The sequence below is a fragment of the Chrysochloris asiatica genome, unplaced genomic scaffold (assembly GCF_000296735.1).
Source record: "Chrysochloris asiatica unplaced genomic scaffold, ChrAsi1.0 scaffold00326, whole genome shotgun sequence".
Classification (NCBI taxonomy): domain Eukaryota; kingdom Metazoa; phylum Chordata; class Mammalia; order Afrosoricida; family Chrysochloridae; genus Chrysochloris; species Chrysochloris asiatica.
In genome coordinates, this window is record NW_006408844.1 from 2525609 (window position 1) to 2551835 (window position 26227).

At 39.2% G+C, this 26227-nt stretch overlaps 1 protein-coding gene across 1 annotated transcript in view; it reads left to right on the forward strand.

Moving 5' to 3' along the window:
- UVRAG (UV radiation resistance associated) overlaps positions 1-26227 on the forward strand; it is a 354636-nt gene that overhangs the window by 153519 nt on the left and 174890 nt on the right. The window contains exon 9 of the mRNA XM_006875426.1: positions 13026-13191. Within this exon, the coding sequence (XP_006875488.1) occupies positions 13026-13191 (166 nt within the window). The remainder of the gene's footprint in view (positions 1-13025; positions 13192-26227) is intronic.

Genomic DNA, 26227 nt, shown 5'->3' on the forward strand with positions numbered 1-26227 from the left:
ATTAGACCATAGGTGGAATCCTGATCCCCATCCAGAATCTTCTGAGGTGGGAAATTTCCACTTGAAAGGACAAGCAGACCAGCCTAGAGTGACTGGAAGAACAGAAGATACTTCTTGTAAGAAACACCAGCAGGAAAAATAAAAAACAAGTCTGATTTACTACTACAAGAACAAACAAGTCGTTCATCCAGGAGCCATCAAGGCAAGTGGTCTGGTCCCCTCAGGGCAAACCACGAGCAGGCATGTGGTCTTGCTGCTAACCATATGGTCACCAATAAGGGGAGGTTGTGGTTATGTGCTGTGGAGTCAGTTCTGACTCATAGCAACCCTGTACAGGGTTTCCGAGGTTGTAAATTTTTACAGGAGCAGAAAGCCTCATCTTTCTCCCATGGAACAGCTGGTAGTTTTGAACAGCTGACCTTGCAGTTCACAGCCCAATTCGTAACCACTACGCTACCAGAGCTGGAAGAGGGGGGATAACGACAACGAATTTGTGAGCTAAGTCTGACCACATTCAATAGACTCCTATTAACCTGGATTTAGACCTGGTTGGCCAGCAGTATGACAAGACCTGAGGACTCCTGGGTCCAGAGACAGGGACATGGCCCCAGGAGTACTAGAGTGGTGTGTGAAGCATCCAGCTGATATGAAGTCAGGGGAGATGCACAAGATCACCCATACTTGCAGATAATACCCACTTGACCTAGCTGGAGTGGCTGGACGGTCAGAACTCAACTAGAGGAAGAAAGAAGAGGAAAAAGAGTAATCTGCACAATTTGATGAACTTGACCTATGCTTGTGGATGCAATAGGTCAAAGGAGGGAACGAATCTATACAGCGAAGATCATTCCCACCCCCTTGGTACACAAGGTCAACAAGGATGGTCAACTTATACATTGCTTACTCAAAATGAGGGGGCTACAAAGGCAAGAAGTGACTGGCTTATTAGCTTTCAATAGGGACCCTAGTTTCAGAGGGTACAGGGGGAAGGTAGAATCTCCACTGAGTGGTTTCCAACCTGTCTGGATGGGGCTGATGAAAGGAGATGGGGATAAGACTGGTTCAACAGTGAATGATTGCTATCAGGACTGACTGTGAGGGTTGGAAAGGTAAAGGGAGATATTTTGTAACAAGAGGAGGAGAGTGGTTGATTTTGCAGTTCAAGAGCATAGGTCCTTGGACCATCAAGGGAGAAAGGCGAAGTGTAGGACCCTATCTAGAGAAGCAATGATTCCAGAGATGGAGGCAGAGATGATGATGTGGAGAGATGGAGTGGCTGGGGACACTTACCTCAGGGAGGGCTGTGTGCTGATGGCCAGGGGGCAGGCTTGCGGGGTGTACCCTTTGGTTGTTTGCAGGGGATTGTAATCATTACAATGAAACAAAATAAGATAGGATGAATGTAAAGCTAATGTTCTATCATGTAAATTATCACATAATTCACAATAAAAACTGAAAAAAAGAGAAGATGGAAGGTATACACAGCCACTGTATCCCCCATTCCCCAAAAGAAAAAAATTACTGATGTTCAATCATTTCAAGAGGTAGGTAGCATATGATCAAGAACTGATGGTACTGATGGAAAAAGTCCAAGCTGCACTGAAAGTATTGGCAGGAAACAAGACCCAAGAATTAACGAAATACGAATTTCAGTCTTTCAACAAACTGATGCAACACTGGAAGCACTCACCCATCTATGCCAAAAAGAAAGGAAGACACGATTGGAAGAGATCCTTATTTGTGCCCATTCCAAACAGAGGTGGTCCAGCAGAATGTGGAAATCATCAAACAACATCATTAATATCACATGCAATTGAAAATTTACTCAAGTTAATTTTTTAGGAGTAGTAATAGTACACTGACAGGGAACTGTCAGAAACTCAAGCTGGATTCATAAGAGGATGTGATATCACTGGAGATATTATTGCTGACATCAGATGGATTATCACTGAAAGTAGAAAATACCAGAAAGATGTTTACCTGTCCTTTATTGACTTGACTATGCAATCTTTCGTCTGTGTGGATCATGACGAGCTATGAATAATATTGCAAAGAATGGATTCCAGAACACTTAATTGTGCTCATAAGTGCTCATAAGTACATACAGAAGGAAGCAGTTGTTTGAACGGAACAAGTAGATACTAAGTGGTTTAAAACCAGTAATGACATGTACCAGTGCTTTATTTTTCTCCATAGCTATTCAGTCTGTATGTTGAACAAGTAATTCAAGAAGCTGGATTATATGAAGAAGAGCATGACATCAAGATGGGAGGAAGACTCATTAACAACCTGCGGTATGCAGATGATAACAACCTCACTTGCTGAAAGTGAAGAGGACTTAAAAGTACTAATGAAGATCAAAAACCACAGTCTTTGGTTTGGGTTCCACCTCAATGTAAAGAAAACAAAAATCCTCATCACGAACCAATAAATAGCATGAGAAATGGAGAAATGATTGAAGTTGTCAAAGACTTCATTTTGCTTGGACCCATAATCAACACTCATGGAGGCAGCAGTCAAGTAATAAAACAACGTTTTGCATTAGGCAAATCTGTTGCACATGATCTCTTTAAAGTGTTCAAGAGCAAAGATATAGTTTGAGGGCTAAAGTATGCCTGATGCAAGCCATGGTATTTTTAATTAATTCATATGCTTGTGAAAGTTGAACAGTGAATAAGGAAGACTGTAGAAAAAGTGATGCATTTGAATTATGGTATTGGAGAATATTGAAATTACCATGAACTGCCATGTTGTTGTTGTTAAGTACCGTGGAGTCGGTTCCGACTCACAGTGACTCTGCATGGGGTTTCCAAGGCTGTAAATTTTTATGGGAGCAGAAATCCTCATCTTTCTTCCGCGGAATGGCTGGTAGTTTCGAACTGCTGACCTTGAGGTTAGCAACCCTATTCATAACCACTACGCTACCAGAGCTCCTTATGAACTGCCATAAGAACAAATAAATCTATGTTGGAAGAAGTACAGCCAGAATGGTCTTTAGAAACCAGGATGGCTAGACTTTGTCTCTCGTGTTTTAGACATATTTTCAGGAGGGACCAGACTCTGGAGAAGGACATTATTCTTGGTAAAGTGGAAGGTCAGCGACAAAGCAGAAAAACCCCAACTAGATGAATTGGCACAGTGGCAGCAGCAGTGGGCTCAAGCTTATCAATAATGGTGAGCATGGCACAGTACCTGGCAATGTTTTGTTCCGGTGTGTATAGAGTCACTATGAGTTGGAACTGACTTGATGGCACCTAACAACTCACGTATTTGACTTCTTGGCAATGAATAACACTTTTACTAAAACCATCAGATGATACCTCTAAGAGACATATTTAGTATAAGATCTGAAAGCTGAAAAGGAGCCAACCCTGCTTCAGCTAGTGAGGAGCCTTCCTAAAAGAGGGGGGTGCAGTACAAAGGCCATGATAAATGAGTTTCGAGTATCTAGAGACACTGAAGGTGGGGAATGGGAGAAAAGACCTATAGTTTGGGTGAAATTTATAATGTCTCTGAACTCAGTTTCTTCACTTGTAAAATGAGACAATATCTACATCTCTAATTCATTGTGATGATTGAGATAACATTTGAAAGAGCCTTTCATATAGTTGTTGTTATTGTGAAGTACCATCGAATTGATTCCGACCCATAGCGACCCTGTATAGGGTTTCCAAGGAGCAGCTGGTGAGCTTGAACCACCAACCTTGCAGTTCAAACGCTTTGCAGTCTGGCGCATTAACCCACAGTGCCACACGTATAGTAGGCACTCAATATACGGAGCCCTGGTAGTGAAGTGGATTACAAGCCAGGCTGCTAACCACAAAGTCAGTAGTTGGAATCTTCCAGTGAGGTTTTCTGCTCCCATAATGATTTGTTTTTGTTGTTAAGTGCCGTGGAGTGAGTTTCAATTCATAGTGGCTATGTATAGGGGTTCCAAGGAGCTGCTGGTGGGTTTGAACCATCGATGTTGTGGTTTGAAGTCCAATGCCGATCCTACAACACCACACCAAGAGTCCATAAAGATTTACAGCCTCAAAAAGCCTGTATAGGGTCTCTATGAGTCAGAAGCAACTCATTGACACACAACCACTACCACCAACTGTAGTAGCATAATGGTTACAAGTCGGGCTGCTAACCTCAAGGTCAACAGTTTGAAACTACCAACTCTTCCTCACTTAAAAACCACAACAGCAATATCTGTGAAAGCTGGAACTGTCCCATCAGAGAAGGAGGACACACATACTTTCCACTCAAACAAGCAATAGAATAGTGATAAAACTGTAACTTGTCAAAGGCAGAAGACTTGGGAGATCTGGAAATCAAGGCAATCTTGGTGAGTCCCAGGTCTCACAGGGTTCACTGTAATTGGGATTTATGAATTTATTGCAAGTGAGAGAAGGAGGAAGGAAGGGAGGGAGGGAAGGAGGGAAGAAAGGTAGGAAGGAAAACCAGATGAGAACTATGTAGCACGAACATAGTGAGCAAGGAAGTAGGAGAGATCAGCCAAAGCCAGACTAGACAGTTCATTGTAAGTGAGGCCATTTTATTCTTAGCAGAGTGAGAAACTCCTGAAGAGCTTCACAACGGGTTATATTAGTGGATTTAGTCTTTTGAAAATCACTCTGGCTGATAAATACAACTTGCTTTGCAGGGAGGCATTCGAGAAGTAGGCGTATCAGTGACTGGTGATCTGAGAGTGTTTTTCTTTCTTCAGAGTGCCTTGTTTCCTAGTTGTCATAACTTACAACTACCTATGCTTAGAATTCCCAACAAGCTGAATACATTCTCACTATCATGAAGGAAATTAGTGTAGCTATTTAATGTAGTTGCTGAAAAATAAAATGGGACATGAAATCAATGTTCAATTTTACATAAGGGCCTTGTGTTAGTATACTAGGGCTGCTGGAACAAATGACCACAAACTGAGTGGTTTAAAACAACTGAGTTTTATTCACTCAAAATACTAGGAGCTTTAAGTCCAAAATCAAGATGTCAGCAAGTCCATGCTCTGTTTGAAGGGCCTAGGGGAACATTCTCCTTTGCCTCTTCCTAGTTGATGATGGTTGTAGGCAATCCTTGGCTTATAAGTGCGTCATTGCAGTCTTTGCCTTCATCTTCCCTTGGCATTCTCCCTGCGACTTGACTCTTTTTCATATAAGGACACTGTCTGCTTTTCTTATAAGGGCACAAGTCATATGGGATTAGGGCTACCCTAATTACCTCGTCTTAACTGGAGTACATCTGCGAAGACCCTGTTTTCAAATAAGGTCACATTCACAGGTACTTGGGATTAGGACTTTGACATATCTTTTGGTAGGATACAGCTCAATCCTTATAAAAGATTGTATTTGTTCCTCCAGCCCCTAGAAATCAGAAAAATTTTAAAGCACTTAAAGAATGTGGCACTGTAGGATAAGCACTGGACTGCTAACCACAAGGTTGGTAGTTCAAATCCATTAGCCGTTCCTCGGAAATCCTATACAGGGTCACTATGAGTTAGAACCGACTCAACAGCACTTCACATTACAACACCGTAGTATTAGAGTTTAAAATCTTATGTTAATGCCTGCCTTCCATGTGTCATGTACAGCACCAGAAGCTGAGGGTATCCAAAGATAATTAAGGCACCGACTCTACTGTAATGAGAGTCCAGTCCATTTGACAGCATTCAACATGTAATCATGTCAAGAAAGAAAGATTTAGTGAATTCATAGTGTGTGTTTAGGGACTTACAAGTTTATACTAGGCAGGCGCCTGGAAACTTAAAAAAGTGGGATCATCAGTTCTGTTTGGAAGGAATTAGGAAAATGGAGAAAATGATGCCTGAGCTATCTTTAAAGATGAAGTAGTATTCCCCTTTTGACAGCAGGGCAAGAGGACATTTTAGATTGAGTAGAAATTGGGTGACATGGAACATCATGTACAATGCTGTCACATTTATTATATTTTTTAAGACAAGGAAACTGAGACTCCGGAGATTAGTTACGTTTTCCACAGAGTCATACTAGTTAGTACAGAGATAAAATCATCCTTTGTTTGAGACACGTCCTGGTTTTCTTCCTTGTTTTGAATAACCTTTACTAAACTTCTATCAACAGCTTAGTGTTCTGTAGCAGCTGTGTACTGCTTATTCTATATTCATGATACTTTGCTGGCACAGACTCTATATTACATGGGTTGATACTATTTGGAAAGCTTCACCATAGTAACCCAACATTTATATTTTCCTCAATGGGTAAGTTACTGTTTAGAGTCTGCCAAAGAGACCTGGACACAACCAGAGAAAGTTGTTCAGTGAAGGTATTCTTCCGAGTTCCATTGACTGAGACATTTTGCTTTTTTTTTTTTTTTTTAAAGAGTGTGCACATGTGTACTTTTTAAGTAATCCATAACACGAGAGCCTTTTGTGGTAATGAGACCCAGATTTCCTTGTGTCTGTATCCCTTTATGCAGGCATGCTTTCTTGGAAAGGAGAGTCCATTATGTCAAACAGTGTCTCACTGAGTACATGGAATGATTCCATGGATGCTGTGGCAGTGATTAGAATCTTAACATTTTGTCCTGTCTGCATCAGTGGGTGCTTGGTTCCTTATCAAAACAGCTTCCTTAGTGATTGGGAAAGCAAAATGGTAAGAGTTTCTAGATCACTTATTGTACTTGGATGCATCTGAATATTAACAGTTTATACATCATCTACATCAAAGGGACATTGGAATTAATTTACCATATTTTCAGTGGCCATTGCATGTTTGTGAAATTTATTGTCATAAAAATTACACAACAGCTGCAGCCCTGAGTGACTGCCTACATTCAAAATATAAATAAAAAATATTTATTATGAGAAAACTTCGGAGTTTTGTTTGGTCTTCAAGCCTCTGCCAAAATTATTGGGATTAGGATCTTTTCCACATACCTGAGTCATATAGTTCATTCCTTACCCTCCCCCTCCAACTTCTTCTCACCAACAAAATGGTCCGTGACCTTTCCAGCCCCCAGAGCCACATAAGGAACGCAAGCCTCTGCTCTGCATTAGGTGTTAGGGACGTCATCATTGCTTACTGGAAAAGCACGCCCCAGAGAGAGCCAGAATTTGGCTTTGGCAGGTAAAAAAGTCTTTCAGATCTCAGAATTCTGGAAACCTTAAACCTTTTGGCTTTTTAGCTCAAGTGATTGGCAACAGAATATGACATGTGAGGCTGCATGGCCAGCAATAGCCGTCATTACCCACATGAGCTCACATTGTCCCACTGGAGGTTCAGTGGGCTTGGGGTGATGAAAGTGACTTCCCTACCAGGAGGTGCTTTTCCTTTTGAGGGTATTGGAATACTCTTGGGGCCTGTAATGTTTCTCCCATGGTCCTTTTAAAATGCTTTTTAATATAAAGCCTCAGTATTGGAAATCCAACACTACCGAGGCTGTGACTGAGCAGTACAGCCTAAATTTTTTAATAAGGGGAGCAGGGAGTTTGGTGGTGAGTGTGAATAACCTGAATCAAAGCTTCTTTCCAACATTATCCCATTTTCAGTTTGTTTTGTTTTGTTTTTGCTATTTCTTCTTGGTTTCTGATTTCCATGTATAGACTTCTCCTAGAGATTCCTTATCATCTTTAAATTGAAACAAAATTTATTTTGGTCATTGAGTGTTGGAAGACCTTGTTTTGTTCATTTAAATAGGAAAGGGCTTCAAAGAATTCATGGGAAAGTGAAACTGAAGGACAACGGCATTTCCCCACGAACTTTTTGAAGGCCCTTGTTGAGATGATGTATTTTCAAAATATGCAAATGTAGTTTTATAATATCAACACTTTAGTAATATGGGAAAAAGGTAGGTGCTTTAGTACTTAGTATTGGATAGATTTTTTTTAAAGCACTTTTTATTGTGATCTGAGTGAAGATTTACAGACAAGATCATCAGCTTTACATTCAATAAATTATACACTTTGTTTCATCTCAATGATTACAGTCCCCTCCCTGCAACAACTGTTATCCCACTTCCTCCCCGTGGCACCCCTTTTACATCTTATTTTTCACAAATAAGCAAAGCAAAAATATTTGATGTTTGCATGTACTATGAAAAATTGTGTATTCATTTAAATGTCCTAAGGGTCTATTCTGCAAGCCAGCCTCCTGCCCATAGGCACACAGCCTTACTCAGTCCATGGGACTGCTGCGCTGTCTCACCATGCCATCATCTCTGCTGGCGTCACTTCTCTAGGTAGGAATCTCATGTTCTACTCATGCTCTTCCTTCTTGATGGTCCTGGGATCGTCTGTTCCTGAAATGAAAGATTAACTACTTCCCCACTTTAGTTACACATCTTCTACAGTTACAGTTTTGACAATCACAATTAATCCTGCTAACAGTTACTCACAATTGAATCATAAAATTTCTACCAGTTTCATCCCTCATCCTCTTTCACCAGATCCATCTGGAAAAGAGGAAAACTATTCAGTGAGGAGTCTACCATATCCCCCCACACATACCGTGTTCTGAAACTAAGCACACTCATGAAAGCTTGTAACCTAGCCACTTTGTGCCTTTAGAATCCCCCATTTTTGATAGCCAATGTTTAGATTGCCCATCCCTATCAACAGGGCACTGAGGAAACAACCTTGTTCTTTAATATGATGAATCCTCCCATTCTGGTTGGAATTTTGAGCAACTGCATCCATAAGCAAAGGTCCAGTTCATCAAATTGAGCAATTTATGTTTGCTCACAGTATCAAGCATTTTTATCTTCATCGGGTTGAGTTCTGGTCAGCTAGCCATCCAAGCTAGGTCAGATGGGTACTAGCTGCAAATTTGGAAGTTCACGCACGTCTCCCGTCTCCCTGTACTTCAGATCAGCTGGCCACTTCACTCTGAGCTCTAGTCCCCAGTGGCTAGGTCAGTGCCCATGGGCTCAAGAGTTCACACATTTCCCTAAACTTCAGACCAGCCAGGCCTCCCTCTTCTCTCTTTCATCTTGAGATCAGTGGTTATCAATAGAACATACCCAAACTCAGCCCATGTCTTTATTGCTGCGTTTACCCCACTTCCACTCACAAATAGACCCAGGTTGTCACCAGTGAGCATACTATACTGCTCACAGATTCAAGTTTTAGTCTTAGAAGAGGGTTTTTCCTGAAGGGCTGACTTTTCTTGCCTTGATGCCTTCAAAGCAAATGTTGTTGTTAAGTGCTGTCGAGTTGATTCTGGCCCATAGCAGCCCTGTATAGGGTTTCCAAGGAGCAGCTGGTGAACTTGAACCACCAACCTTGCAGTTCAAATGACTTTGCCGTATGACATATTAACCCTCAGTGCCACACCAGGACTCCAAATAGCTTACTTGGTATTCTAACAGCCAAGCAGTCTGCTTTTATTCTGCAGGCCTTTCTTTCAATAAGATTCTTCTATTCCTCTAGCTGCTCTGGATTGGTCTGCATGTCTTTCTAGTGGGAATGTCCCACTTCAGAAGACTCTAGGTGAGGCTCAGGATTCCACCTAAGGCCCCATGCTCCACAAAGACTTAAAAGAATCCTATTTCCCTGGGCAAATTCTAATTCCCCTTTTAGCAAACCCAATCAGTTATAGGCTGAAAATGAACTTACAAGCTTTCTGTAATCATATTTCCCAATATTTGTTTCTATTACACTTAAATGTTGATTTTACCATAGCAGGCAGAAGAAACCAAGATCCACAAGACAGTCAAACACCTAAGCATTTCCCCCCTCCTTTACTTATTCAGACTATGCTTCAATTCCTATATTACAAAACACTGTTGATCCAAGGTTGTGTATAAATCACTATTTACCTCTATCCCATTTAGGCCTTGCCTACCTCCCTAAGTCTTCCTCTATCTTCATTGTTCATCTTCACCCTCCCCCCTCTTTGTACATTGCCCTCCCCATCAGCTGAGTGGATAGATTTTTAACAGTATAGTGGTTACAAATCCAGCTGCTAACGTCAGGGTCAGCAGTTCGAAACTACCAGCTGTTCCGCAGCAGAAAGATGAGGCTTTCTGCTCCCGTAAAGATTCACAGCCTCGGAAACCCTGTGCAGGGTCGCTATGAGTCGGAACTGACTCCAGGGCACATCACCACCACCACCAGTTTGCATTCAACCGGTTTAGAAGGCTAATTAATTATGAGGCCTGTTGCTGTTTTCTGGAAGTTTTCAAATCTTTCCTGCCAGCTATATGTTGTTATTGTTGTTAAGTGCTGTCAAGTAGGTTCCAACTCATAGCAACCCTACATAGAGTTTCTGAGGAGCAGCTAGTGGGTTTGAACTGTCGACCTTGTGGTTCACAGTATAGCGCCACACCAAGAGTCCAAGACATACATATATAACAATGTTTTAGCAGTGATTTGGGAGCTAGGATGTACCAAATACAGCACATGTGTAAAAACCTTAGTTTCTTCACAGTGTTCTAGTAAAGGCAAGAACACATAGCAGCTGTTGCTCACTAACCCTCAGCTTTCTCCATGGCCCTCAATGATGCTGATTTGCAAAAACAGCTTAAGCACATGATGACTTTTAATTGAAGAAGAGAGGGCAGAAGAAATAGATGCAAAGGCAGAAGAATTCAACATTGAGAAAGGTCATCTGTGAAAAGAAAGAAAAACAGACTGAGCAGTAGAAGAAAATTCAGATGTCCAATTTGATCAATCAAGCAAGATTGAAAGCTCTCAGAGCAAGATATGACCTTATCATGACTTACTCAGTGAAGCTAAACGGAGACTCAGCAAGGTGGTAAAAATACAAGAACCAAGATAATCTATAGATAATGGATTACCTATTATCTAATATCTCTCTTCCTCTTTTCTATTCTAATATTGTTCTGTATTTATCAATGGAATACCCTATTGTCGCTAATGCCCTTGGCCTAATTGGTGCCAATAGGTGTGAGTTTCACTTATAACCATCTAGAAGCAGCACAACTTTTTGCTGCTTCTGCAGCATGAAGGTGAAGGAATCAGATGGTGGCTGCAGGAACTTCACTATCCTCTGTTCATTCCAGCTCCAGTTCTCTAGTCTAAAGGGTGATGTGTATGGTGTTCTCTGCTTTCAAGTCTGCACTAGGTTCACAATGCATGTGGGGCATGCATTCCTTCCAGCTCTGGTAGCTTCACTGTTCCTAGTTGGGTCGGGGAGTTTTCCTCATCTGTAAATGTGATTTAAAATCTTTAAATATTTTAAAAGAAAAGGTTTGCAGGGCTGGGGTGGGGACACATAACAGAATCATATAAAAAAGGAAAAGCTTAGTGTAAAGCACATATTGTTGTTTTTGTTAAATGCTAGGACTCCAAGTGTACATAAGAAACTGGGGTGTAGATGCAATTCTCCCACTTCCTCTGCCACTTAAGATTTCTACTTATGTGGCTTTGACCCAGCCATTTGTACTGCTTCCTATTCCCCAGCATATTTTTCTCATTTCTAAATTGATAGAGTCAGAGTCAGTGATTTCTAAGGTTTTTCTTAGCCTAAATATTATATAATGATGAATTTGGAAGGGATCATAATGTGAAAACTCCCAAAGGTTGTTTAATATAGTTTATAAAATGGTTTCAACAGAAGTAAAATGTTGTAATGATACTGAAGGTACTTGGGTGGGACTGGGGACAAGAGTATATGTTCTCTAAAGAGAATTAGGATTCTAGTCATTTAGGGCCTTACTTGGCAGACAGTTGAAGTAAATGTCTGAATTTTCATTAGTTTGTTTTGAGTGAGTACATTTACAAACAGGAAACATTAGTTGAGAGCCCATTCTCGGTCACATGCTACAAGCCACTGAGGACTCACAGACTTCATTGTTAAGTGTTCTTTTCCTTTACTCTAAAACATTCTGAAGAAATGAAGGTTTTACACTGTGTCCTGTGCTTGGTACATTCTGGCTTCTAAAACACTGTTAAAACATTGTGATGTGTGTATATATTCCACAATCAGGTTCTGAGACAATAAGAGTAGAGTGGTTAAGGACACAGTCTTTGACATCAAGCCAACATGTTTACTGTCTGTATTGTTTTGGTCAAGTTCCTTAAGCTCTTTGAGCTGTAGTTTTTTCATCTGTAAAATGAATGAAGCAGCAAATATAAGATGTCCCAGTTAGTAAACTGTTGGTGAGTGAATGACAGTCACATATAAGGTATTATGGACAATTTCTGGAAGAATAAAAATATTTTTAACAGCTAACTGGTTTATGTAGGATGATCAAAGAGAAACCAAAGGGTGGGGAAAAAATTCACTGAGGAAGCGATGGCTATAATGTCTTTGCTACCATAAATAGTTAGGGCTTAGATAAATAAGTAAAATGTATGAGAAAAATATGAAAAATGCTACTAAAAATTGAGATTAACCCAAGCCAACTGCCACTGAGTCATAACGACCCTATATGGGGTTTCCAAGGCAGTAGATACGGGACCAGACAGTCTGTTCTTTCTCCTGAGGAGTGGGTTTAAACCACTGATCTTGTCATTAGTAGCCCAAAGCCTAACTAATAGTGCCACCAGAGCTCCTGACTTGTGTTAATGACATCCTTTGTTGTTGGTGGTGTTAAATGCCATGGAATCTGTTCTGACTCATAGTGACACAGTATAGGGTTTTCAAGGAGCAGCTGGTGGGTTTGAACTGCTGACTTTGTGGTTTGAAGTCCTACAGCACCACACCCCTTTGTTGTTGTTGTTCATATGTGCCAGTGAGTCGATTCCAACTCATAGTGGTCCTGTATAGGGTTTCCAAGGAGTGGCTGGTGGGTTTGAACTGCTGACTTTCTGGTTAGCATTCATTGCTTATCCTATAGCACCACACCAGGAGTCCCCTGTTCATCGCATAATATCAGTTACTAGGAAATAGTTTTTAAGTGTAGTTGATGAAATTTAAAGTCTTGTTAATGTGCTTAGATTTTAATCCAATTTATAGAATTTAGAAAAGTGATTATTATTTTATTTACTATTTATTTCTTATAAAATCTCTTAAAACATTTATTATCTCATAGCTGCATGTATCAATTTAATAATTATTTTCTTCACCTCTACTTTTTCATTATAGCAAAAGATGATGGAAGCATTGCTGTTGCCCTTGGTTACACTGCACATTTGGTTTCCATGATTTCCTTTTTCCTCCAAGTGCCCCTCAGATATCCTGTAATTCACAAGGGATCTAGATCAACAATCAAAGATAATATTAATGACAAGCTGACTGAAAAGGAAAGAGAGTAAGTATCTTTTTAAAAAATACTTGTAACATCAAGTCAATATGAAACGTGGTATGTTAAAAATATAAAATATTACCCTAAATTATGGTAATTTTATTTAACCCATATAAAGTCCTCCATTTCTTTTAAATAGATTGTAATCATTCATTTAGATTTTAGTTGTTTGGCTACTTCCCAAAACTGCTAATCAACAAAATTGACACATTTTTGATCTGTTTGCTGTCCTTTCGCCTTTCCGGAACAAATATTATATACTTAACAAATATTATGTAGTACTTGTTAGCTGCCAGTCGGTAAATAAGTGGTTAAAGGATTTGGTTAAAAGATTTCTCAGAGAAGAAACCAGAAAATGGAGACAAAGCTTAACAGCTAATTGGACACAACAGAAGGTAGGCTTAGTGAACCAGAAGGGTGTTGTTGTGAAGTGCCATTGAGTCAGTTCCAACTCGTAGCCACCTTGTACAGAGTTTCCGAGGAGTAATTGTAGGTTTGAACCACAGACCTTGTAGTTTGTAGTCTGGTGCTTATCCTACAGTGCCACACCAGGAGTCCGAACTGGAAGATAGGTCAGTAAAATAAAAACATAATTAAAAAAAAAAGTACCAAAGCATAAAGAACAAAAATGATGGTACGTATAGAAAAGTGTTAAACACGTAGGACACAGTTCAAGGTCTAACATAATAGAGTCACCAAAGTGAAGAAAAGAGAGCATGAAAAAAATACAATTATTCAGAGGTTTTCAAATTTGAAGAAAGACATCAAGCTACCAATTTAGGAAACATTATATAAAGAACAGACTAAAGACAAAGAATCTATAGTAGGAAATGGTCATAAAAGCTGAAAATCTGATAATACAAATAAAAGGTAGAGAAAATATTAGCTTGTTTCTAAGGAACATAAATAAATAAAACAGAAAGCTCACTTCTCAATAGAAACATGGAAGCTAGAAGATGATGCAATGACATTTTGAAAGTACTGAAAGAAAATAACTGGAGCTGAGAATTCTATATCCTGTGAAAATGTCCTTCAAAATTGAGGCCAGATAAAGACATTTCAGACTATCAGATCTGAGAAAATTCATCCCAACAGACGTGCAGTAAGAATTACTAAAAGGAGTTTTTCAAGCAAATTAAAAATAATCTCACATGGAAATATAGAAAGGAGCAAAAGAAAGGAAAATATTAATGTGTCTGTTAGTTTTGGCTACCAAATAATAATGTTTTAATTAAAAGATACATAGAATTATATGAATCACTTTAATGTAAAAAAATAGGAATAGGCAAATAGAGTTAGAATGTGCTAAGATTCTGAATTTTCTGTTGTTGTTAGGTGCCATCCAGTCGTTACCAACTCATAGCAACCCTATGCACAACAGAATGAAATACTGCCCAGTCCTGGGCTAACCTCACAATTGTTGCCACGCTTGAGCCCATTTATGCTGCTACTTTGCCAATCCATCGCACTGGGGGTCTTCCTCTTTTTCTCTGACCCTCCACCTTACCATACATGATGTCCCTTTCCAGTGACTGGTCCCTCCTAACAATATGTCTGAAGTATGAGAGACGAAGTCTGGCCATCCTGACCTCCAAGGAACACTCTGGCTGTACCTCTTCCAACACAGATCTGTTTGTTCTTTTGGCAGCCCATGTTACTTTTAATTTTTTGCAACACCATAACTCAAATGCATCAATTCTTCTATAATCTTCCTTGTTGTTGTTGTTATGTGCAGTGGAGTCATTTCCAACTCATAGCAACCCTGTATTGGGTTTCCGAGCCTATAAATCTTTATGGGAGCAGAAAGCCTCATCTTTCTCCCATGGAACAGCTGGTAGTTTCGAACTGCTGATCCTGAGATTAGTAGCCCGATTCATAACCACTACGCTACCAGAGCTCCTTATGATCTTCCTTATTCACTGTCCAACTTTGACATGCATATGAGGTTATTGAAAGTACCATGGCTTGGGTCAGGTGTGTCTTAGTCCTCAAGCTGACATCTTTGCTCTTCAACACTTTAAAAAGATCTATAAAGTGCTAAAAATACTAGTTTATGTTGTTGTTAGGTGCTGTGGAGCCAGTTCTATTTATATAGACCAGAATATGTATGATGGAATGAAACACCGCTGGGTCCTACACAAGCCTCATAATTGTTGCTGTATTTGAGTTCATTTGTAGCCACTGTGTCAGTACATGTCACTGGGGGTCTTCCTCTTTTTCTCTGACCCTCTGTTTTACCAAGCATGATGTCCTTCTCTTGAGACTGGTCCCTCCTTTTCAAAGTATGTAAGACAATGTCTCCCCATCCTAGTTTCGCTTCTAAGGAGCATTCCAGCTGTACTTTTCCCATATAGATTTGCTTGTTTTCTGGCAGTCCATGGAATGTTCAGTAATGCTGGCACCATAATTCAAATTTATCCGTTCTTCTTTTGTCTTTCTTATATTCATTGTCCAGTTTTCACTTACATATGAAAATACAATGAGTTCTTAGTCCTCAAAGTGACATCTCTGAGTTTTTTGTTTTTTGGTTTTTTAACACTTTAAAGAGGTCTTTCACAGCAGATTTGCCTGATACAGCACAATATTTGATTTCTGGACTGCTGCTTTCATGGGTGTTGATTGTGGATCCAAGTAAAATGAAATCTTTAACAATTTTAATAATGTCTCCATTTATCATAATGTTGCTTATTGGTTCAGTTGTGAGGATTTTTGTTTTCTTTATGTTGAAGTATAATCCACACTGAAGGCTGTAGTCTTTGATCTTCATCAGTAAGCGTTTCAAGTCCTCTTCACTTTTCAGCAAGCAAGATTGTGTCATCAGCATATCATAAATTGTTAATAAGTATTCCTCCAATCCTGATGCCTCATTCTTCTTGATATAGTCCAATTTCTAGGATTCATATTCATACTTATTGTCTATTTATATTCTGCTCTAATAAATCAAGATACATGTTGCGCTCTTGTAACCATTAAAGAAATTATATAGCAAAAAGCTAAGAGGAAATATGTGGAAAATGAAAAATCCTTGTTTAATCCAAAGGAAAGCAGGAAAGAAAAATGAACTTTCAACTACTTAAACAAATACTAAGTTTGTAGAAAGAAGCTCCGAGTTATCTTATAATTACATATCTGGTAGAACAAAGATTCATTCTCAGCTTGGAGGTAAAGGTACCCAGCACTTGTATGGTTTAAATTAGTACCTTTTCTAAGAGCTTTGTGTATGCTAATATATAATTCAAATATTCTTTTCAGATTCAGAGAATTTAAGAAGCAAGAAATTGATGTTTGACAAAAGGGATATATATAGGTGCCTTTGTTTGTTTGTTTAAGGTGACATTCACATAACAAACAACTTTAAAGTGTCCAATTCAATGGCATTTTAGTACAAGCATAATATTGGCCAACTACCACCACTCTCTGGAGTCCTGGTGTGGCATTGTGGGTTAATGCGCTGGACTGCAAAGTTGGTTTGAACCGCAAGGTTGGCTGTTCAAACTCACCAGCCACTCCTTGGAAACCCTATGCAGGGTTGTTATGGGTTGGAACCTACTCAACGGCACTTAACAACAACAACCACCTCTCTCAAGTTGTAAAACATTTTCATAAACCCAAAAGGAAGCCTCATACCTGTTAAATAGTCACTTCCTACTGTGTAGTCCTCCCAGTTCCTGCAGCCACCAGTCTACTTTTTGTCTCTATGGACTTACCTATTCTGGATATTTCATATGAATAGAATCAGGTCTTTGAGTCTGCTTTCTTACACTTTGCTTGTTTTTGAGGTACATCTATATTGTAACATGTATTAGCACTTCATTACTTTTTATGTCTATGTAATATTCTATTATATGTGTATGTTACATTATCTTTAATCCATTCATCTGTTGATGGACATTTGGATTTTTTCCTCCTTTTGGCTATTGAGAGAGTGCTGCCTTGAGCATTCTTGAACAATTATATGAGTGCTTGGTTACATGGTAATGTAATGTTTAATTTTTTTGAGGACCCACTAAACTGTGTTCCACACAGGCTGCACTGTTTGACATTTCTACTAGCGGTGGATGAAGTTTTCAATTTTGCTATAAGCTCAGTAACACTGCTATGTTCTATTTTTCTGATCATAGCCTTTCTGGTAGGGGTTGACTCCAAAAACTGAAACCAAACATACAGCCATTTAGTTGGTTCCGACTCATAGTCACCATGTGTAGAGTTTCCAAGGCTGTCAATCTTTATGGGAGCAGAAGGCCCCGTCATTTCCTGTGGTGCGGGTAGTTGGTTTGAATTGCCGATCTTGCAGTTACCAGTTTAGTGTTTGTCCTACAGTGCCACCAAGACTCCTTAATGGGGCTAAAATGATACTTAATTATTGTTTTGATTTGCATTTCCCTAATGATGAATAATATTGAGTGTCTTTTCATGTAATTGTTAGCTATTTGCATATGTTATTTGGAGAAATATCTATTAAAAGTCCCTTCCCCGTATTTTAATTGGGTTGTTTGCCTTTTTATAGTTGACTTGTAAGAGTTCTTTATGTAGTGTAGATACTCGACCCTTTTGGGATCAGTGTGAAATAGGGGCTCAACTTTAGTCTGCTGCTCGTGAAGATGCAGTTATCCAGCACCAATTATTGAAGAGACTTCTTTCCCCATTGATTGATCATGTCCCACTTGTCAAAAATCAGTTGGCCATAGTTGTATGGTTTTATTTCTGGACTCTCTATTCCATTGGTCTGTAGTCTATCCAATGCCAATACTACATTGTCTTGATTATTGTAGCTCTGTAGTAAGTTTTGAAATCAGGAAGTGTGAGTCATCCTTCAACTTTTGGATATTTGGAGCTTTTGCAATTCTAAATAGCTGGGACGTTTACTACTCTGCATGTGCTGAGCTTAGTAGAGATCAGCCAGAGGTGAATCTTGGGGTCTTTTCAGAGCTTTTTTGTGGCTTTCAGATTTTCTCAGCCTGTGCAAGCACTGCTGAATACCCTCATTTCCCAAAGAAATTCTCCCCAACTTCCCTTCCAGGGTTTTGACATTCTCTTGCTTGCCTCAACTGTAAGCTTTTGCCTCAGGCAGCAATGGGTCCTTCACTTGCCTAACCATTCTGTATTCAAGAAGTACTCTGAGAGTATCTGTTTTGCTAATGAGTTAAATGAAACACAAAAGCAACTGTCTTTGTCAGTCCTTCAATTTAGAACAGACAAATAAAATTGTTTGTGAACCAGGGTTTAAGCTTCCACACTGAGACCGCATGCCGACATCTTTAACTAACACTTCCATCAAGCAGGACAACCGGGCGGAGCAAGAGCAAGTAGAAATGCTGCAAAGCTTTCATCCTATTTCTAAATTGTCCCTCCCCGCTCCTCTTTAGTTTATAATTTGCTTGATTGCTGTAAACCTTAGACTGTATTTTCAGAGTTCTGAGAAGGTGATTCCAACAATTTTTATTTGATTTTTTCAGTATTTCTGTGGAGGGACAGTTCCGTGGAGCTACCTACACCACAGTTTTCATTGATGTGACTAAATTTGCTTGTTTTCCTTTTTTATTGATGAAAGCATTACTTCTATAGGATAAAGAGCCTGCTGGGAAATTTTAAGAGTTAGTACCATGACCAGATACGCATATAAGAAAGATCACCAAATAGTGATATGGAGAATGGTCTCTGACCTGTCCTAGCTTCTGTATTAATGAATTAAATATCTCAATGGATTATTTTCAAATTCATGTATGATGGTCTGCCTTAAAATATTAACTCTGTGGGAAATTCATTTTGAGAACTTGAAGAAGGTTTGTCCAGCAGAACAATTTCCTTTATCCCAATCAGTTGCACGTTTCAATTTGTAAAGGAATAGTTTAATGTGAGTAACTCTGAGTGGTGTGCCCACTGTGAGTAGAATCAATGATCTGTTTAGTGATTGATTTACCCAAATAAGCTGAGAAGGCTTTTACCCTTTTTTTCTTTGGCAACCAGGAGACCCACAGGAATTGCATTTATGTTCCATCTCTATCTTCTGCTTTTTGTTGAAACATGTATCTTATTGACTCTAACATGCACATTTTTCACATTTTAATATTGCTTAAAATGTGATTCCGTTTACAATCAACAGCATGTCATCATCCTTTCTTAGCCATATATACGTTATTGATGCATTTCACAACAAATGATATTTTAGATTTGATGAACTCTTAAATATTTTATCAGACTTTATGCATTTTTGTGAAGTTCTTAAAATCCTTTTTGGAACAAAACAGATGCATAAATAAATGCCTAAATAAAAACACATTTATTGATTATCTTGTGTTTGGAATCCGCTACTCAGTTCACTGAAAGAGCAGATTAGACATGGTTTCCTTTTCTCCCGAGTGTGTCAATTTTGTTGTTAACTTTTCCAGGGTATTAGATGGGATCAAGTCTTCATGGGAGTTGGAAAATAGGAATTGAATGACTCATTGGACAAATTATACTAATGTAATAACCCTAAGAATCCTCCACTCTGCTCGCTCTGATTAGCTGCCTCATCTGGCTATTGGCATGTGAGGTAAAAGTCCTATTTGGCCAGTTTTGATGGGGGAAAAAACAAAACTTTTTTTTTTTTTTTTTTCCTTTGCTCTGTTTGAAACACTAGTCTGGGCTGAAGCCTTGACTGAACCATTACTTGTGCACCTGCACACTGTAAAGGGAAACTGAAATCTTTGTTGCTTTTCACTGGGAGGCTCAGACCACAAAACATGAAGGAATGTAACCAGAGCCCCATTGCAATGTTCTTTTCCTCCTCACTTCTTCCACCATGGACTGAAAAGTGGGTTGAAAGTGATGTTTGAAACGCAGTTTGTTAGTTCTTGTGCTACTTAACTGTCTAGTAGATAATGCAGACAGAATAGGTTAGACAAGCAATAATTGAACTAGGACTTAGCTTCTCAGAGCATATGGCTTTTTCCAGCCATAAAAAGAGCCTGGTGTTTTTCTTTTTCTTTTCCCTCAGAATGAGAAATAAGGGGTAGTATAATTGGCAGGCACTTTTGAAACTTCCTGGCCTGTCCAGGACAAAGCTTTTATAAATCTTGAAAAGATAGTCAGATATTTTTCCTGTAGTGGAATTATTGGAACCTGGAGAGCTGTTAATGCTGCTTTTCCCATTCTCCTGATTTTTGTATATTTACGTTCATTTTGGGGGAAGAGCCTGACTCAAACCCCAGGAATTGTCTTTTTTTTTGTTTGTTTTTAATCTGATTGATTCTGACTTGTTTTAGAGACCAAAATTCTGGAGTACAAAGAAATTGTGAGATGTCCAAAAGCAGGTAATATTGGCTCCAGATCATAGTGATTGCATGTACATCTGAGTTTCATGAAAATGGAAACACTCTGGCTGAATGATCTACCACCTTTTTTTGTAACCAGGTGCATAAGGCAGTCATGCGTCCTCAGGCCTAAGGAGCTGGCCAGACAGGCCTCCCAAGTCTTGTGACTTGAGTTCTTTATTTTTAGTTTTGCAGTCTAGGTGATAACACAGTGAGTTAAAGCATTTGACTGCTAACCTCAAGGTCAGCAATTCAAACCCACCAGCCATTCAGAGGTGGAAAGATGAGGCTGGCTGCTTTCAGAAAGATTTATAGTCTCAGAAGTCCTGTGGAACAGTTTTACTCTGTCCTATGTGTCATTGTAGGATAAGCACTGTACTGCTAGTCTCAGAGTCTGAAGTTCAAGGCCACCGGTTGTACCTGGGAAACTATACAGGGTAGCTGTGAGTTGGAACTGACTCAACCACATTTAACTACAACGTGGGGTCGCTATGATTCAGATTAAATTCAACAGTTGTGTTCTGCTTGAAGAGACAAAGGAGTTTTTTGGGTTTTTTTGGTTTTTTTGCAGAATAGCGGAGAGCAAACTGATTCCCTTGTTTCTGTATCTCTGAGGCCTACATTTTAGTGTAGCAGTGCTAACTTGAATAAATGAATGGCATTTTTTTTCTAATGGGATCTTCTTGAAGCAATTATAATACCCTGAACATTATTTGTATAAATGGTAGATCTTCTGTAGAGAATAGGGACTGGCACTGGGGATTTTGTTGGCATAAAGCTTATATTGGAAACATAAATGAAAATTCCAGCACTCTAGTTGTTAGCCTGCTGTAAAGCTGATTCCTCGTTTATATTATTACCTGCTTCAGGCTTATTTAAACACCTGTTGACAACATCTTATGTTAAGATTTATAGATCACTTCCTATAAAAAATTCCAGCTTCTGTTTGTTAATCAAGCTGGTTTAATGCAGAAATTTCAGAATTGATTGCTGTTTTCACTAAATTAGCATCTGCTTGCTTTCATGGCATCCAATTAAACCCAGTGGACGCCTTCCAGAAGTGCTTATAGGCGTAAGTGCTATGGCTTTAATTTTCAGCGCCCTACTGTATATCCTATAAATTAGAACATTTCTTATAACTTTTCATCTTCATTTTATTATGCTTTTATTACTCAGATGCTGGCATTTAGAGTACTTAATAGACCCAGACCTCAAACCTTCAAATTAAGGTGGTGGGGAAGAATAGATGAAATGCTTTATTTCTCTATTTTTCTTTGCTGTGCAATTGAAAATATAATCAAACAGATATACCTCAGGGTATATTTAATATTCCTGAAAGTATCCCTGGTGGCACTATGGGATAAGTGTTGGGCTGCTAACTACAATGTCAATGGTTCAAATCCACCCCCACTCCTCAGGAGAAAGGTGAGGCTAACTACTCCTGTAAAGGTTTATAGTCTTGGAAACACCATATAAGGTCACTATAAGTAGGAATTGACTAAGTGGCAGTTTACATAATATTTCTGATGGAACCCTGGTAGAGCAGTGCTTAAGTGCTTGACTATTAACCAAAAGGCTAATGGTTTGAACCCACTAGCCTCTCTGGGTGAGGAAGATATGGCAGACTGCTTCTGAAAAGATTATAGCTTAGGAAACCTCACGTGGGCAGTTCTATTCTGTCATATATAGTTACTATATAAGTCACAATCAATTTGACAGCAAATAGCAAAAGCATTATTACTAAAATTAATGAAAAAATAAAATTTCAAATTCCAGTTTATTATAGAAATGTGTCCTACATTTGAAAAATCTCTGTTCATCTGCAAACTTTCCCTTATGTCTGTAGTTCAACTCCATTCTAATTACTTCTAGGTACACTGTGGAATAGAAATAACAATTTTTAAAAATATGTCCATGTGGTGTTAATAGATTTAGTGTATGATAAGTCAAAAAGTATTGCTATATATATAAAATCAAATAATTCATTTTTAAATACAGATGTCAAAGTGTGAATCTGTTGATTCTTGGCACAGTCTCCATTTAGGTCTACACACTTCTGAAGGCAGTGTCTTTATCTCTCTAACCCTTCTCTGAAGAATTCTGTAGTAGTCAGTTTACACCATGTCAAAACAGCAGTTTTAGCAAATTCAAGGGACCCAAATCATATTCCTTTAAATTTTCTTTAGAGTTTTGGGAACAAAAAGAAGTATGAAGGAACAATATCAGAGTTGTAGAGTGGGTGGGAAGGTTACCAAAATCAGCAGTTCAAATCTACCAGCTGCTCTATGGGAGAAAGATGAGACTCTCTACTCCCGGAAAGATTTACACCCTCGAAAACTCTATAGGGTCACTATGAGTTGGAACTGACTTGACAGCACATAAGCACCACACCATCACCAGGGTGGATGGGGTAAGGTTTCCCAACAAAATTCTTGTAGGATCGCTCTTGCTGTCTTCAATGAATCAACAGGTGCATTGTCATGGTATGTGCAAAGTATGAATTAGGGAAATGAAAGTTATCAAGAATGTAATGGAACACATAAAGATCGGTATATCCTAGGCATTATTGTTGTTAGTAAGTGTTGTCATGTCGGTTCCGATCCATAGCAACCCTGTATAGGGTTTCCGAGGCACCACTGGTGAGCTTTAAACACATGCCTTGTGATTCAAACTGAATTTACAGCCCAGCGCATTAACCCACAGCACCACTATCCTAGGCATTAGTGAGGTGAAATAGACTGATATTGGCCATTTAGAATCTGACAAGTATGGTTTACTATGTTGGGAATGACAAATTGAAGAGGAATAGAGTCACATTCATCATAAAAAAAAACAAAAAACTATCTTGAAGTATATTGCTATCTGTTAGGATAATATCCATTTAGGACTCCTACAAGGAAAACCAGTTAATGCCACTATTATTCAAATTTACAAACCAAACACTAAATTAAAGCCAGTGATGAAGAAATTGAAGAATTCTACCAACTTCTTCAATCTGAAATCGATCAAACATGCAATCAATATATATTGATAATTACTGGTGATTGGAATGCAAAGGTTGGAAACTAAAGGGAAGGATCAGTTGGGAAATATGGCCTTGGTGATAGAAATGATGCTGGAGATCACATGATAGAACTTTGCAAGATTATTGATTTATTCATTGCAAATACCTTTTTAAACAACATAAAAGATGAATATACGCATGGACCTTAAAAGGTGGAATACACAGAAATTAAAGTAACTACATCTATGGGAAGAAACTGTGGGAAAGCTCTATCTTATCAGCCAAAATAAATCCAGGGGCACACTGTGGAACAGATCATCAGTTGCTCATATACAAGTTCAGGCTGAAGCTGAAGAAAATTAAGCAAGTCTACAAGAGCCAAATTATGACCTTGGTTGTATCTCATCTGAATTTATAAATCATCTCAAGATCAAATTTGATGCATTAGATATTAATGAACGAAGACCAAAGAGTTGTGGGATGACATCAAGAATAACATACAAGAAGAAAGCAAAAGGTCATTAGGTCATTGAAAAGACAAAAGAGAAGGGAAAGACCAAAATGAACGTCAGAAGAGAGTCTGAAACTTGCTTTCCAACATATATATGCTAAAGCAAATGGAAGAAATGAGGAAGTAAAAGAGATGCACAGAGAATTTCAAAGGGCAGCTGGAGAAGACAGTGTATTGCAATGAAATGTGCAAAGACCTGGAGTTAGAAAACCAAAAGGAAAGCACACACTCAGCATTTCTGAAGTTGAAAGAACTGAAGAAATATTCAAGCCTCTACCTGGTGTGGCATTGCAGGATAAAGCACTAGACCACAAAGTCAGTTTGAATCATAAGGTTGGCAGTTCAAACCCACCAGTCTCTCCTTGGAAACCCTATAAAGTGTCACTATAGGTCAGAACCGACTCAACAGCACTTAACGACAACAACAACTTGCAATATTATTGGGGAAATTATTGAATAATGCAGAAAGCATCAAAAGAAGATGGAAGGATTCCACTTGAGAGGACGAGCAGACCAGCCTGGAGCGGCTAGAAGAACAGAAGATACTTCTTGAAAGAAAAACCTACAGGAAAGATACAAAACAACAGAGGCAGATGGACTGTTACTATAAGAACAAACAAGTTGCTTGCCCAGGAAACATCAAGGCAAGTGGTCGGGTCCCCTCAGTGCAAACCCCCTTCCAAGAATAAGACTCAATGGGAATACACACTCTGATTGATGACCACACTTGTTACCGATAAGGGGAAGTGAGGGAAAAACAGCAATGAAGTGGCAAGCTAAGCCATACAGTGTGGAGAGTGAAGCGTGCAACTGATAAAAAGAGAGAGCATATGCACAAGAACACCCACACTTGCAGATAATATCCACTTTACCTGACTTCAATGACTGGATGATCAGAGCTCAACCAGAAGAAGAAAGAAGTGGAAAAAAAGAGTAATCTGATACAATTTGATGAACTTGACCTATACCTATGGATGCAGTAGCTCAAAAGAGGGAATAAATCTTCACAGCAAGAATCATTCCCACCCCCTCCACACACAGACTAGACAGGGATGGGCAACTTGGACATTGGCTACCCAAAGTGGTGGTGGTGGTGGTGGTGGTGTGCTACAAAGGCAAGAAGTGACTGGCTTACAAGCTTTCAAGAGGGAACCTAGAGCCAAGGGGACTGGAGGAAGGCAGGATCTCCAGTGAGTAGTATCTAATCTGTCTAGGCGGAGCTGATGAAATGAAATGCAGATGGGTTTCTTGTGATACAATAGTGAATAATTGTTATCAGGACTGATTTTGAGGGTTGGAAATGTAAAGGTAGACGTTTTATAGCAAGGAAGGGAGTGATTAACTTTCCAGTCTAGGAGCAGATGTCCCTAGGACCATCAACAGAGAAGAGCCAAGAGCGGGACCCTACCCAGGGAAGCAGTGATGCCTGAGATGGAGGCAGAGACGATGACAATGACGATGACGTGGAGTGATGGAGCAGCTGGAGACTTTAGATCCAGAGAGGGAGAGCGACTGTGTGCTGAAGACTGGGGAGTGGGGAGTAGTGTAGAGGGCAGGCTTGTAGGGTATACCCTTAGGTTGGTTGATGATGCATGAAGGGGATTGTAACCATGGCAATGAAACAATATATAATAGAATGAATGTAAAACTAATGTTCTGCCATGTAAACTCTTATTAATTCACAATAAAACATAAAAAAAAAAGAAGAAGAAGATGGAAGGAATATACAGAGTCACTGTACCAAAAAGAAATGGTCAATGTCCAACCATTTTAAGAGGCAACAAATGATTAAGAGTCAATAGTAATGATGGAGGATGTCCAAGGTGCACTGAAGGCAATGACAAAGCACGAGGCTTTGGAAATTGATGGGATTCAAATTGAAATCTTTCAGGAAACTGATGCAGCACTCATTCATCTATGCCACGAAATATGGAAGCCAGCTACCTGGCAACTGATTGGAAGAGTTCCATATTTGTGCCCATTCCAGAGGGGTTACCCAAAGGAATACATAAATCATCATACAATATCATTAATACCACAAGCAAGTAAAATTTCACTGAAGATAATTCTAACACAGACGCAACAGTACATTGACAGGGAACTACTAGAGGTTCAAGCCAGATTCAGACGTGGAATGAGGGTTATCATTGCCGACATCATATGGATCTTGGCTGAAAGCTGAGAATACCAGAAAGTGGTGTACTTGTGTTTTATTTATTATGCACAGGCTTT